Genomic DNA, 16,376 nt, shown 5'->3' with positions numbered 1-16,376 from the left:
CGATTTCAGTGCCCGTATTGCGATTATTTGTCCCACATGAAGTGCAATGTTAAGACGCACTGCAAAAAAAGGCATCCGGGACAAGAGATTTGGGTCGTCGAGCGATACAGTTCCCGAGTGCCGGGTAAATTTTCATGTTTGAATATAAACTGCGGCAGTACATTCAATGACGAGTTCTATTTGAACAAACACATGAAAATTTGCGGAAGACCGCCGAGGTACAAGTGCCCCTACTGCGAACATCAGTCAAAATGGAGCGCGGATATTAAAAAACATGTCCAAGTTATACATCCAGGAAGTGATGTTGTTTATGTCGATCAAACTCTTCTCTGTACTAATTAATTACGTTCATTTTACAGACTTGTAAATATTTAGATTTAAAAAAATATTTAAAATTTTTTTCCCGCGATTTTTATTGTGAAATATTTATTATTTATTTTTTTATATAAAAAATATATATGTAAGAACTATAATTAATTTATAGAGATTAGAACAAAAATTTATATAAATTTATGTTAATTTACCAAAAATAAATATAATTAATTTTAATAAAATTTTTTTCACTAAATTTAATAAATAAAAATTATTTTTAAATTTCCCGCTCAAAAAAAATATAATGATAAGCGCTTCGAATTTGAATTAAAATTTATGATAAATTTTTACTAAAATTATTAACTATTTTACAGGATTGAAAATTCCATTTGTTCAGCTGGTGCGGCTTAAAGAAAGTTTCCAGCCACCAAAAAAAAAGAAGAAATTTCGGCGGCTTAAAAAATATAAAAGACCTTTTTTTTTTGAATGCGACCACTGCGGGTTCAAAGCGCGGGAGCATAATTCCATGGTGAGGCATACGGCGATCAGACATCCTGGTAAAAGTCTCAGTCTGAAAACCTCCGATGATAATATGTACAGGAAATTTTTTTCGTCTACCTCTCAATTGTCACAGAGTCTTTAAATGTGAACCTGAAGTTCTTCCGCACATAAGATTCTGCGCATAACTCATAGCCGACAAAATGGCGGCTGAATCTCAGTAGATAACTTAAATTTTTGTATCTACGTCTATGTATAAAAAAGTTTTATATAAAAATTGATTTTTTTTTAAACTCTCGTATTATTTATTCCCTTCATTATTTTTTTATTTATTTATTAGAAATTAATTTAAAATAAAAATTTTTTTAAGAAGTGCCGGCGTGATTTTTCCATTGTAGTCAAAAAATTAAAATTGTTGTTATCAATGTGAATAATAACAAATTTTATTATTATTATTTTCCAGGTTTATTAGTCCCGATGGTGCGAATCGCTTACGAAAATTACGTGTCTAATAAAACTATTCTCACATCAGGAATACACAGATGTCCAAATACCGGCTGCCGTAGATTTTTCAGCGAAGAGAAAATTCTAGTCAGTCATGTCAAGTACTATTGCAAAAAAAACACTCGACGATTTGAATGCAATGAATGTGATTACAAAACATGCTGGAAGCATAACCTGAAAAAGCACATCGAATTGAAGCATATTGTTAAGAGAAGGCCCGCGGAAATTGTCAAGAAGGATGAGGATGGAAAATTTCATTGCCTAAATAAAAACTGCCCGAGCGCGTTCAGTCACAAGCGAAGTTTGAGAGGACACATGAGAATTTGCGGAAAACCTCCGAAATTCAAGTGCAATTTCTGCAATTATGAGTCGCATTACTCGGGTGCTCTTAATCGTCACACAAAAAATGTTCACACTGACAAGTCCGCCAAAGATGAAGAAAATTAACGTTTGTTTGAAGGAAAAACAAAAAAAAAAAAAAAAATGAAAAATTGATTAATTATCATTAAAAATTTCTTATTTATACTGTCGTATTATTTCTTCCCTCAAAATTTTTTTTTTCACGAAATTTAATTAATAAAAGTAATTAATGCAAAATAAAAATTTTTTTAAGAATTTTTTCAGCATGATTTTGAACTGTAATTAAAAAATATGAAATTTTGTTATTAATATAAATAATAACAAATATTATTATTATTATTTTTCAGATTTATTAGTCCCGATGATGCGAGTCGCTTACAAAAGTTACAAGAAAAATAAACGATATCTCACATCAGGAAGATACAGATGCCCGAATTCGGATTGTCTTAGATTTTTTAACAAACATCCGAGTTTTGTTCATCATGTTCAGTACAGATGTGGGCAACCCTGGCGATTTGAATGCAATGAGTGCGATTACAAAACGTGCTGGAAGCATAACCTCAAAAAACACATCGAAACAAAGCATCTTGTTAAGAAAGAGCCCGCGGAAATTCTCGAGATGGATCCGGACGGAAAATTTCGGTGTATTAACAGCAATTGCACCAGCGCGTTTAGTCACGAGCGAAGTTTGAGGGGGCATTTAGAAATCTGTGGAAAACCGCCGAGATACAAGTGCACGTACTGCGATTATCAGTCGCGGTACATAAGCGACGTTAATCGGCACACAAAAACTGTTCACAAGGACACTTGTGTTAAAGCTGTTGAACAAAACGAACATTTGTTCAAGAAAAAAAAATATGAGCGACTGGCAAACGGGCCCTTTGTTTGCAGTAATGTTGATTGTTTGAAAAGTTATAAACACAAACAAAGTTTGATCCATCACAAGTGCCGTCGCACTGAATAATTATTTTTTGTTGTAAAAATTCAAATTTCTTTATTTTTTGATAAGTCGTAGGATTAGTTATTTGTTTATAATTCGCGGCGCACAATTTATTTGAAAAATTTATCTGGTGATTCGCTTAGAGGTTATGATCAAAATTTTTCAAAAACTGCTTGTAAAAAAAGTGTTTTTCCAAATGTCATTATAGTGAGCTTCGAAATTTGATCATTGGAATTTTGAAAAAAATTTCAATTTACTTATTTTTGAAAAGTTCATAAGTGGCTTCAAAGTTTTTAAAACCAGAAATTTTCAAGCCGAATTATGCAGAATTGTTTCAAATTTGAAAGTTCGCGGGAAACTTTGGAAAATTTTTACACGGTAGTATTTATAGAAATAGTAATTAATTTCTGCTCTCTTAGAAATGTATTAATTGCGTTCGAACAAATGTCGAAATGATTACAAAAAAAACACTGGATGTTTAATTAAATATTTGTATTTTTTTTTCAACAGTTAATTAATAAAAATTGTTTATTAAAAAATTCAAAATGTTAATGAATTGACTAAACTGCATTAATTTCTAAGATAAATTGAATTTTGTTGTATAATTTTTTCTAACAAAATTTTTTTTGTTTAATTTTTCAGGAATTAAAATAGAGGTTATGGATTTCGAGGAAGAAAAAGTTGACATTAAGAAAGAAGAGAAGAAAATTAAAAAACCGGTGATTGATCTTGACGAAGAAGAAGACGAAGGTCAAGAGGTAGAAGTTGACAATGATGACGAAGATGACGAAGATTTTGTTCTGGATGAAGAAGATGATGATGAAGAAGATGAAGATGAAGACGAAGTAGAGGGAGAAGAGTTTGAAATTCATGATGAAGAAGAAGACGAAGAAGATGATGTAGAAAATAGACAGATACGAAGTCAAGGATCTGAGCTCGGGTATTTTAGGTGCCCGAATTTAAACTGCAATCGTATATTTTCACTTGAGAGATCTTTGACTCATCATATTAAATTCCAATGTCGTCCTAAGAATGGACCTAGATACAGATGTTCTAAATGTAATTTCCAGACTATGAAAGTAAATCCCATTGTAATGCACATCAGTTTGCAACATCCTAAAGAGGAAGTTAGAATAATTGATCGCTTTCATGATCTTTAACCCGTCAGCATTTCGCTGCCATGACTTCGAGTTATTTGACTTCCTTTTGCGCAAGCGCGTAAAAAACCCGTGAGTGCCGAAGGGTTAATAGTTTCTTTATTAATTAATGTGATCATGTACCTGCTTGTATTTTTCATTAAATAAACGTCTGGCAAATAATTACTGTTAATTAAAATATATAATAAGTATGTAAAATAATTTAAATAAAATTCTTGATCCATCACCTGATTGAAAATTAATTTTTTTTAGGACTTTCAACAAACTTGCTAAGTAATTTTAAAAATAACGCTACGGTGTTTGGGAAAATTAAAAAATTTTTTTAAATGATTTTTTATAACAGGAAATAAATAAAATTAATTATTAACAATTCGAAAATTTGTATTTTTCAGACTGGACAGCAACGTCGCCGGTAAAACAAATAAACCCCCGAAGCAAAGTTAAAGTTGAAAGTACAGACGACTGTGTGATAGCAATAGACGCCGCGGAATTCCACTGTCCGAATAAAAATTGCAGTAAAGTATTTAATTGGCGCAGTAATTTGACGCGTCACATGAAATACGAGTGCGGAAAATCACCGAGATTTCGATGCTCGCGCTGTGATTATCAGTCGCCATTTAAGCAACACGTGCTAAGACACGCAAGCGCAAAGCATCCTAACCAATTAACCGAAGCGATTAATCAGCAGCACAGTAATCCTCTGATTAACAGTAGTCAGGATCTTCAGCCCGAGCAGATCTTAAGTCATCAAATACTAAAACACGAAGTGCCTACGGGACAATTTATATGCGGCAACACAGATTGCGGCGCTTCCTTCACAAATTTATATGCTTTGAATTATCACACCAGTTATATGTGTGATAAGACTCCAAAGTATCAGCAGGTCTCTATTTTTAATCCATCTAATGAACATAAATAATTACAGTTGTTAATTAAAATTAAACATACAAAATTTTTTGAAATTATTCATTCATTTTTTAAAATAAATTTTAAAATAAATTTAGCTGACGAAAAGGACAAAATGTATAAAAAATATATAATTATATTGTTTACTAATTTTATTAATTAATAAGATTAATGATAATTAATAAAAAATTTTTTTTACAAAGATACTAATTATTCTTTTTGTATTTATTTATGTTTTACAGGTTATATAATTCAATATGGCCGCCGCGCAGCAGGGAGAGATCTCCAGGACGAAGTTTACGGTTGCCCGAATGAAAATTGCAACCGTGTATTTAAATGGCGTAGCAATTTAACGAAACACATAAACTTTGAGTGCGGAAAACCGCCGCGGTTCATGTGCTCCAAGTGTTACTACCGTTCGCCACGGAAACACGACGTTATGAAACACACGACGAAACAGCATCCCAATGAAACAGTGACGCTTGTCGAATTGTACAAACCAGACAAAGCTAGAGGGGAATTTAAGTGCCCGAATATTAACTGCGGCAGTACTTTCAAAAAACAGTACAGTCTTACTTATCATCTTAAACATTTCTGTGACAAACCCCCCCGGTTCAAGTGCCCCTACTGTTTTCACGTCGGGAAATTATCGACGAACATAAAACAACATATTCGCTGCATTCATCCGGGAAAAAGTGTTTGCGTTATTGAACAGTATTAATTATTAATTATTAATCATTAATCATTAATATTAATAATTGTAAATTATTATAACTGTTATAAATATATATAAATAAATATATTTAAGGAGCTATTAAAAAATTTCCGAATTCACAAATCATTAAGTTTTTTTTTTTAGGAAATAATCCTTAAATTTATGTTTTTTTTGTTAAATGTCGCATGTAACGTTTGGGTTTCCCTGAGGTAAAATAATAACGGAAGAATAAAATGTTATTTGTTGATGTGCAAAAATTAAAAAAAAAAATTTTAATTAATTTTATGACAAAAATTTATTTTTCAGAATTTCAAACCGCGGTTTTTAAACCAATGAGTCTAGGAACGGGTGTTACTTTTGCTACGGTAATAAAAACTGAGAGAGATGACGTAGACTATATCGCGCCTGAAAATGTACAGGTTAAGTACAAGTGCCCTAATGCTAATTGCACAAGTTCTTTTAAGTGGGAAAAACACTTGACGCGACATATAAAATCTGAATGTGGAAAACCGCCGAGATTCAAATGCTCAAAATGCGAATACCGCTCACTACGGAAACAGGCCGTTATAAGACACACGAGGACACAGCATCCCAATGAAACAGCGACGTTTGTCGAATTGTACAAATCAGACAAAGTTAGAAGAGGGGAATTTAAGTGCCCGAATATTAACTGCTGCAGTACTTTTATCAAACAGTCGCGTCTCACTTATCATCTTAAACATTCCTGTAACAAACCCCCCCGGTTCAAGTGCCCCTACTGTTTTCACGTCGGGAAATTTTCGACGAACGTAAAAAAACATATTCGTCGCAGACATCCGGGAAATAGTGATCGCGTTATCAAACAGTATTAATTATTAATAATTAATCATTAATCATTAATCATTAATAATTGTAACTCATTATAAGTTTTATAAATATAAATAAACATGTTTAAGGAGATTAAAAAATTTCATAATTAATTCTGAAATTATGTAGTTTTTTTTTTAAATTTAGTAACGTTTGGATTTCCCTGATGTAAAATAGTAACGGAAAAATAAAATATTTAAGTTTATAAGCAATAAATTGAAAAAAAAATTTTAATTAATTTGACGATAAAATTTTTATTTTTCAGAATTTCAATACCCCGTTTTTGAATCAACGAGTCTAGAAACGGGTCCTACTATTGCTACGATATTAAAAACTGAGAGTGGTGACGTAAACTACATCGCGCCGGAAAATGTACAGGTTTACAAGTGCCCCAATGCTAATTACGCAAGTGCTTTTCAGTGGAGGAAACACTTGACGCGGCATATGAAACTTGAATGTGGAAAACCGCCAAGTTTCATGTGCTCCAGAAGTTACTACCGTCCGCGGAAACGTGAGGTTATGAAACACACGGCGAAAAGGCTTCCCAATGAAACAGTGACGTCTGTCGAATCGTACAAATCAGACAGAACTAGAGGGGAATTTAAGTGTCCGAATCAGAACTGCGGTAGTACTTTCAAAAAACAGTACAGTCTCACTTATCATCTTAAACATTTCTGTGACAAACCCCCCCGGTTCAAGTGCCCCTACTGTTTTCACGTCGGGAAATTATCGACGAACATAAAACAACATATTCGCTGCATTCATCCGGGAAAAAGTGTTTGCGTTATTGAACAGTATTAATTATTAATCATTAATCATTAATCATTAATATTAATAATTGTAAATTATTATAACTGTTATAAATATATATAAATAAATATATTTAAGGAGCTATTAAAAAATTTCCGAATTCACAAATCATTTAGTTTTTTTTTTTAGGAAATATTCCTTAAATTTATGTTTTTTTTGTTAAATGTCGCATGTAACGTTTAGGTTTCCTCGATGTAAAATAACGGAAAAATAAAATGTTATTTGTTGATGTGCAAAAATTAAAAAAAAAAATTTTAATTAATTTTATGACGAAAATTTATTTTTCAGAATTTCAAACCCCGGTTTTTGAACCAACGAGTCTAGGAACGGGTGTTACTTTTAGTACGTCAATAATAACTGAGAGCGATGACGTAGGCTATATCGCGCCGGAAAATGTACAGGTTTATAAGTGCCCTAATGCTAATTGCACAAGTTCTTTTAAGTGGAAGAAACACTTGACGCGACATATAAAATCTAAATGTGGAAAACCGCCGAGGTTCATGTGCTCCAAGTGCGAATACCGCTCGCCACAGAAACAGGCCGTTATAAGACACACGACGAAACAGCATCCCAATGAAAAAGCGACACTTGTCGAATTGTACAAAGCTAGAAGAGGGGAATTTAAGTGCCCGATTATTAACTGCAACAGTACTTTCAAAAAACAGTACAGTCTTACTTATCATCTTAAATATTTCTGTGGCAATCCCCCCCGGTTCAAGTGCCCGTACTATTCTCACGTCGGGAAATTTTCGACGAACATAAAAAAACATATTCATTGCATTCATCCGGGAAAAAGTGATCGCGTTATTAGACAGTATTAATTATTAATCATTAATCATTAATAATTGTAACTCATTATAAGTTTTATAAATATAAATAAACATGTTGAAGGAGATTAAAAAATTTCATAATTAATTCTGAAATTATGTATTTTTTTTTTTTAATGCATGTAACGTTTGGATTTCCCTTTATAAAATATTTAAGTTTATAAGCAATAAATTTACAAAAAAAAATTTTAATTAATTTGACGATAAAATTTTTATTTTTCAGAATATCAATACCCCGTTTTTGAATCAACGAGTCTAGAAATGGGTCCTACTATTGCTACGATATTAAAAACTGAGAGTGGTGACGTAAACTACATCGCGCCGGAAAATTTACAGGTTTACAAGTGCCCCAATGCTAATTGCGCAAGTGCTTTTCAGTGGAGGAAACACTTGACGCGGCATATGAAATTTGAATGTGGAAAACCGCCGAGTTTCATGTGCTCCAGAAGTTACTACCGTCCGCGGAAACGTGAGGTTATGAAACACACGACGAAAAGGCATCCCAATGAAACAGTGACGTCTGTCGAATCGTACAAATCAGACAGAACTAGAGGGGAATTTAAGTGCCCGAATCAGAACTGCGGCAGTACTTTTAACAAACAGTACAGTCTCAGTTATCATCTTAAACATTTCTGTGAAAAACCCCCTCGGTTCAAGTGCCCCTACTGTTCTCACGTCGGAAAATTATCGACGAACATAAAACGACATATTCGTTGCATTCATCCGGAAAAAAATGTTTCCGTTATTAAATTAATTATTAATCATTAATCATTAATCATTAATAATTGTAACTCATTATAAGTGTCATAAATATAAATAAATATAATTAAGGAGATATAAAAAAATTTCATAATTAATTCTGAAATTTTTTAGCTTTTTTTTTAGGAAATATTCCTTAAATTTTTTTTTTTTTAAATGACGCATGTAAAGTTTGGATTTCCCTGATGTAAAATAGTAATGGAAAAATAAAATATCACTTAAGTTTACAAACAATAAATTTGCAAAAAAAAATTTTCATTAATTTGATGATAAAATTTTTATTTTTCAGAATTTCAAACCCCGGTCTTTGAATTAACGAGTCTAGGAACGGGTGTTTCTATTGCTACGGTAATTAAAACTGAGAGCGATGACGTAGACTATATCCCGCCGGAAAATGTACAGGTTAAGTACAAGTGCCCCAATGCTAATTGCACAAGTGCTTTTAAGTGGAGGAAACACTTGACGCGGCATATGAAATTTGAATGTGGAAAACCGCCGAGATTCAAATGCTCGCACTGTAATTATGACTCGTGGGAGAAGGCTAAGATAACCCGGCACGCGAAGTCCCAGCATCCGAGCCAGAAGATTGAGGTCATTGAACTCAACAACTTGGACGGGAAATCATCGAACAGGTTCTCGTGTCCTAATCCTAATTGCAAGAGCACTTTCGCGCAGAAAAGTACTTTGAATTTTCATATTAAGCATTACTGTGGCAAGCCGCCGAGGTTCAAGTGTCCGTATTGCGAGCATCAGTCCAAGCGCACTGCGGACATTTGCCATCATATTTTGGCCATTCATCCTGGCAAGGATGTTGATGTTATCGAGCAAAAACATCAGTAATTTTTATTGATTACTTACTTATTAATTGTTGAAGGTCTTACATTACCTGAAAATTTTATAGTTTAGTATCTAAGGATCTCCCTGATTAAAAACTCCGAATCTGACGAAACTCAATCGGATTCGCTCGGGTGCGTTCGGAGTTTTTAATCAGGACTTCAACTAAATTATTTTTATTGAAATATATATTAATATAAATATATTTGATTATAAATCGTGTTTTAAAAATATATATCTAGTTAATAATAAATTTTAAAAAACCGAATTTTTTAAAAATATTTACAGGAATTTATGAATTTTAATTACTGTAATAAATATAAATAAATCTTTTAAAAATTACTATGTATTTTTTTGTAAATATATCGCTCTTAAATTATTTCTCTTACACGTTCATTAATTAATAATTTTTTTTACTCCAAAAATCCTGCACCATTTCAAAGAAATTTTTGTTTTAAAAAACCGCGGCTGAAATTTTGAACTATTGGTCTAATATATTTTTATATTTTTTGTTTTCCAGGACTGAAAACACCCGTGGTGAGGCTGATAAGACTTGGGCTAATCGGACCACCGGAAGACGAAGACAATGAGTACCAACCGGCCTGCAAATACGAGTGCCCGAATGTTAATTGCAGTAACGTTTTTAAGAACAAGAGCAGTTTGACAAAACACATGCGCAGTGCGTGCGGCAAAGCCGTTAATTACGAGTGCCCTTACTGCGATTATTTGTCGCCGATAAAACGTCTGTTCACTCGGCACTTGAAACGTCACGACCGGCAGCAACGACCGGGACCGCTTTCTTCGAAGAAGACTGAAGCCCCGAAAAAGCCACCGAAAACAGTCAAATCTCGCGTTTACGCATGCCCTAATAGTAACTGTTCTATGAAGTTCAGCACAAAATTTGAGCTAACTCATCATTATCAATTTAACTGCGTCAAACCCCCGCGTTTTCGATGCCCCTACTGCGAATTTCGCGCCAAAAATGGGTTCGATGTAAGACGTCATATTCGTAACGTTCATCCCCATCTTGATGTTTGGATTATCAAAGGAAACCAAACAGTCTTGGCGTAAACTTTCATATTTTTTATTTTTTTATAGCAGTAAAAATTACTGAGAGAAATTTTTACCAGGAAAATGTTCAAATATTTGGCGGCAAAAAATTGTCGCGGTAAAAATTTAAATTTCTGTCACAGTAATTTGTACTTTTTTTGCGTATAATTATTAACTACTGACGTTCTCAGTTAAGTTTCCATTTTTTAAATTTTTCAGGAGAAGTAAAAATGTAATTTTTTTAATTTTGATATTTTTTTTCCATGGTAAATTTTTCTGTAATAAATCGGGTTCTGAATTGAACCCTTGACAAAAATCTCGATTCACAACCGAAATGTTAAGACAGAAATTTTTTAAAAAATTTCAGATCATTTCTTTGAATTATTGATAATTAAAAATTTTGAGCGAACAGAAAAATTTACCAGGATATTTTGTAAAAACATGGAGTTCAAATTAATTAATAAACGTCGTACGAATTTGTTTTTTTTTTTGTGTTAGTACTAATTTAGGTTTATTACAAAAAGTTACCAAACTTTCAAAGAATTCCATAGTAAAAATTACCGTAAGAATTTCGAACCTCTAATGCGCCATCTGTCGTCCGTTAATTGAATTTCTGTACAAAAAAATAATTGTAGGCTACATTGTGTTGTTAATTTTGCGGATAGCAATCGTATAAATTGTATATTTATTGTGATTAGCCGGTTAATTTAAAAAAAGGCTTCATATTTTCTCGTTCTGACTTGAAATTATATCATATATATTTAGATAAAAAACTAAAAAATTTAAATGACCACAGTAATTTTTATCGTAAAATTCCTCTATTTTCAAACCTCATTTTTTTGTGCCCACAATAAAAAAAAAAATTCCACTTTTAATAAAAATTTCTAAAGTGACGAACACGAATTTATCAAATTTACTATATATATAAATATAAATATATACATATACACAACTCATGTGATTCTAAAAACCACAATAAATATTTACTAAATAATAGAAAAAAAATTTTAATTTATTTTCCCGCAAAAAATTTCATATTTTGAATCCTCGACTAACAAAAAAATTTTTTTTATTTTTTTAGGATTTCACTACGCGCCGCACTCAGAACCAACAGCCAGATTCCGGTGCCCGAATTTCAATTGCCGGAGTATCTTTAAGCAGCATCGGAATTTAGTGACCCACGTTAATTACCAGTGCGGCAAACCTCCGAGGTACAAATGCTCGTATTGCATTTACGAGGCAAAGTATTCTCAGGATGTTAAGAAACATATCGAGCGACTTCACCCCCACTGCAAAATTCTGGTCATCGACAAATACTTCGATCACGCACTCAATCAAAAATATCGATCTCCGAATAAATCCATGCCCGAAAATAATTATAATTTTGAGGTCACACGAGATTCGAAATTTTCCGAGCCCGATCAATCAGAACATTTTGTCTGCCCTAAATTAGATTGCAAAAAAATATATAAATATAAGAGTAGTTGGTTGAAACATATCAATAGTAATTGTACATATTAATAAAGTATATTTACATATATATACATTTTAAAAAGAAATATTAATTTTATTCAAAATAATTGCGCATTTACTTAAAAAATAAAAAAATTTATAAAAAAATTGGTAATTTTTATTAATAAAAATTTTTTTTATATTTTGCAGATATACTGCCGTATTTATTTACAGTTGAGTATGACTATAATCCAGTTGTGCGCAAACGCCCGAAAAGCGAAGCTCCGAAATTCAAATGCACGAAAGACGGATGTCCGAGGGCCTTCAGGAGCAAAAAAACGCTGATTTATCACATAAACTTCGAGTGCGGGAAACCCCCGAGGTTCAAATGTTCGCTCTGTAGCTTCGACTCCTGGGAGCGCTCGAGAATACAAAGACACGCTGAAAAATATCACCTAGGCGAGAAAGTTTCTATAGCTCAGTTGTGGAATCACTCGACTCAGGGCATCTTCGGGTGCCCGAGTACGAACTGCGACCGCGTTTACTACAGCCAGGGTGAACTTAATCGTCACATTATTCACGAGTGCGCCAAACGACAGAATTACAAGTGTCCGCACTGCCCCTTTTTTTCTCATTCATCTAAAAAAACCAGGAAACATGTCAGTGACAGTCATCCTGGTGAAGAATCTCGTATACTTACTATAGATTTAAATTAAATCGAACAATTTCTGCCTGACTTTTTAAAATAAATCATTTCTGAAGATTTAAATTGTGTTGTTTTTTTTTAATTTAATTTTTTAACTGGGACTTAAAAATTGCGCATGAAAAATTAATTTTTACTGTAAATAATTTTGCACTTGTGGTAATTAATAGTAATGTTGGATTTCAATTTTTATTTTTCAGAGTATAAAAATCCAATGCTTGTATTCCCAATGAATGCAAACAGAAGCCGAGGACCGATTATCGAAAACGACCCGTCTTGTCCGATTGAAATAATTGAAATAAATAACGTATGCCCTAATAAAAATTGCGGTAAAGTATTTCAGACAAGAGAAAGTTTTACCAAACATGTGAATAATGACTGCGGGAAACTGCCGAGATTCAAATGTTCCAGCTGCGACTTTTACGCCTGGGAATCTGGGGTCGTTGTGAGACACGCGAACACCCAGCACTTGGACCAGGAAACTCTGGTGGTTGACCAGTGGAACCAGTACGCAAATACCGTGAAACGTTACGCGTGTCCTAATGACAATTGTCCGAGTGTTTATAATTCACAGAGTGAATTAAATCGTCATATTAATAATTACTGTGGAAAACCGCCAAAATTCAAATGCCCGTACTGTCCCTATCAGTCCAAGTGGAGCAAAAATACTCGGAGGCATGTCCATACTCGTCATCCTGGAATGAATATCAATGTCTTCCCTTTTAATTATAATTAGAAATTATTTTTATTTGTTTAATTAATTAATTAATTAGAAATTAATTGTGTAGTTTTATGTCAAGGGTTTGTTATGTGGTGGATTTTTGAATAATAATTGTTGGAAAAAAATTTTTAAGGCTCGTTACTGTGATTTTTTTTTTTTATTTGAATTAATTTTTTTTTTTTTTATTTTTGGTTTACAGAAAATTTAAAATTAAAATGCCGCAATGCGGGATGTGACAGAACTTTCTATAGCAAAAGATCACTGAGGAAACATCGGAAGGGTTGTGCGCAGGCGGTGAAATTCAAATGCTCAAAGTGCGAGTTTATTTCGTGTAATAAAATAAGGGTTAAAAAACATGGGAAAAAAAATCATTGTATTGAAAATATTGCGATTATGGAAATCGGAAAATCTTTTGTAAGAAATAATAATGGGATTAAAATTTATTGTGCGAATAGTACGTGCAGAAAATTTTTTTACAACAGAGAAGAATATGAGCGTCATATTAAAGAGTGCGGTAAATTACGAATGTATCAGTGCCCCGCATGTTCTTTTAAGTCCCCGTGGTTTGCTGGCTACAGTCAGCATGTCAATGACGTGCATCCTAATTATTTTTCGCGCCTTTTTCGGAACTGAATTTTTAAATTTTTTAAAAATTACCGCTTATTTTTTTTTCGGCATTAGATGTTTTTTTGACAATAAAATTTTTTACTGGCTCTTGTAAATCAAAAAGACTGAAAAAATTTTGTAATTTATATTTTTACATTTAACTTTAATTATAAAATAAAATTTAAAACAAAATAATTTTATCTGTCAAATTTTTCAGTGACTATCAAAATTTATCTTAATTTGATAATTTTCTAGATAAGTATCGAAGTTAAGTTTCAAAATTTTTTCTGTTACAGCAGAAGAAAGTTTTCCATGTCCGAATAAAAATTGCAAAAAAGTGTTCAAAAAAAACGTAACTTTATTGCATCACATGAATTTTAAATGCGGGAAGCCGCCGCGATTCAAATGTTCTCACTGTAATTACGATTCGGTTGAGCGGAAAAATTTTTCAAGACACGCTGAGCGTTACCACAAGAACCAGTCTATGGTAATTGAGTTATGGAACCCATCGACTAAAATCTCTGATAAATTTTTCTGTCCCAACACTCAAAGTTGCTCGAGTTACTTTTACACAAAAGACGAATTAATTCGTCACACAAAATATTCCTGTGGTAAAACATCAAAATACTGTTGCCCTGACTGTTTTTTTGAATGTGATACCCGCAGACAGATGGAAGGCCATCGTCGCAAACATTTTGATTAACAGAAATTTTTTTTTTTATGACTCATTACAACCACTTTGTATTTTTTGTTTTTGAATTAAAATTTTATCATTTAAACCAACGGTTATTTTTATTTCGCATGTAAATTTTACACGAATGCATTTTTTTTTTTTTTTAATTAAGATGAGTAAAAATAATTAAATTAACAAAACGTAAATTTTTTTTACAGTAATTCCATATAAATTCCGACGAGGGGCAGCAGGAAAACCTGTGACGTATCACTGCCCGAACGCGTACTGCGCAAGCGTTTTCAGAGAGCGGCGACATCTGATGACGCACATGAGTGTCCACTGCCGACAACTGCCTAAATATAATTGTACGGACTGCAATTACCAGTCTCACACTAAATTTAGTATGGAAAAACACACGAATAATTATCACCCGGAAGTAGAGAGACCACGTGTCGGTGATGAAGTTCAAACTGCGGTACAAACTCCCACTGTGTACAATTGCCCGAACAAAAATTGTTTCAAATCGTACACTAGCAGTTACGAGTTGAATCGTCACATAAAATTTGTCTGCGGAAAACCGCCAAGATTCAAATGCCCGTACTGCGACTACTTGTCAAAATGGGCCGCCGACGTCAAAAAACACGCGAGTAAAATTCATCCTGGCCAGCAAACTTTTGTTGTTAATTTGTTTAAAAAATAATTGTAATTTATTACCAAAAAAAAAATAAAATTCATTAATTACTTACTTATATTAAATTTACTAATCACTAATTAGTAATTACTAATTACCTGTTTGTTAAAATTATTAAGTGATAATTTAAATAGTAAATGAAATAATTTATTAACAATAAAATAATTAATTTGTTTTAGATAATAAGCAGATTATTTTTCATCATTACGATCCCGTAAGTATGCGGCATGAGGTCATGCGCAGGTCAAGATCACATCAGACAATAAAATATTCATGTCCGAATTCAAACTGTAGAAGTGTGTTTAGTTCGCATTACAATTTGCGCAGTCATATGTCTTATCATTGTGGCAAACCACCGAGATTCAAGTGCCCGCACTGTGATTATCAGACAACATGGCGGAAAGATGTGAGAAGACATTCGATAACCAAACATCGGGACGGAATCACGCCAGTTATCGAACTCTATAGAATTCAAAAAAGGAAGACAATGTACTAATTAATGTTAATTGTTACAAAAATTTATTGTTAAATCAAATTATTTATTAATTAATCATAGACAAGACAGCTGTCATTGTCCTGTATTATGAATTGTTAAGCGCATGCTCAGACATCCCCTACTTTTTCAAAATATTCACTTGAAATTTAGCCCGCGAAATTTGACATTTCGAATTATAGGATTTTACTAAAATTTACTTGAATGGACTTCGAAATTCCCACGAACGGAAATTTCTTAACCTCGGGTGTTTTCGGTCTTTACTCCCACTCTAGATATTTGATGTACTATTCTCCCACTTTTCTTTACGCATGCGCAGTTAAGAAATATTTGGTAGTGGGGGAGATCCGAAGTTCATTCTCTCTCTAGGAGAAGTTCGAGTAAATTTTAATAAAATTTTTACGTGATAATTTGAGATGTCAAATTTTTTAGGGTAAAATTTACTGACCAGATTTCGTTTGATTCCTAATTGATGACAACTCAAAATTTTTTTCAAAAAATCTATTTCGGCGGATTATA

General features: G+C 32.7%; 1 protein-coding gene across 12 annotated transcripts in view; it reads left to right on the top strand.

Moving 5' to 3' along the window:
* LOC130670264 (longitudinals lacking protein-like) overlaps positions 1 to 16,376 on the top strand; it is a 216,444-nt gene that overhangs the window by 29,032 nt on the left and 171,036 nt on the right. Inside the window, exon 7 of one of the 12 annotated variants that reach the window (XM_057473577.1) lies at positions 2,022 to 2,653. The exons of the other annotated variants lie outside the window; for them this stretch is intronic. Coding sequence (XP_057329560.1) covers positions 2,022 to 2,638 — 617 coding nt within the window. The 3' untranslated portion in view covers positions 2,639 to 2,653. Of the gene's footprint in view, positions 1 to 2,021; positions 2,654 to 16,376 lie in introns of those variants that run through there. 12 annotated transcript variants of the gene reach the window in all.

The sequence above is a fragment of the Microplitis mediator genome, chromosome 6 (genome assembly GCF_029852145.1).
Source record: "Microplitis mediator isolate UGA2020A chromosome 6, iyMicMedi2.1, whole genome shotgun sequence".
Taxonomy (NCBI): Eukaryota; Metazoa; Arthropoda; class Insecta; order Hymenoptera; family Braconidae; genus Microplitis; species Microplitis mediator.
This window is presented reverse-complemented; position numbering and strand designations above follow the sequence as displayed.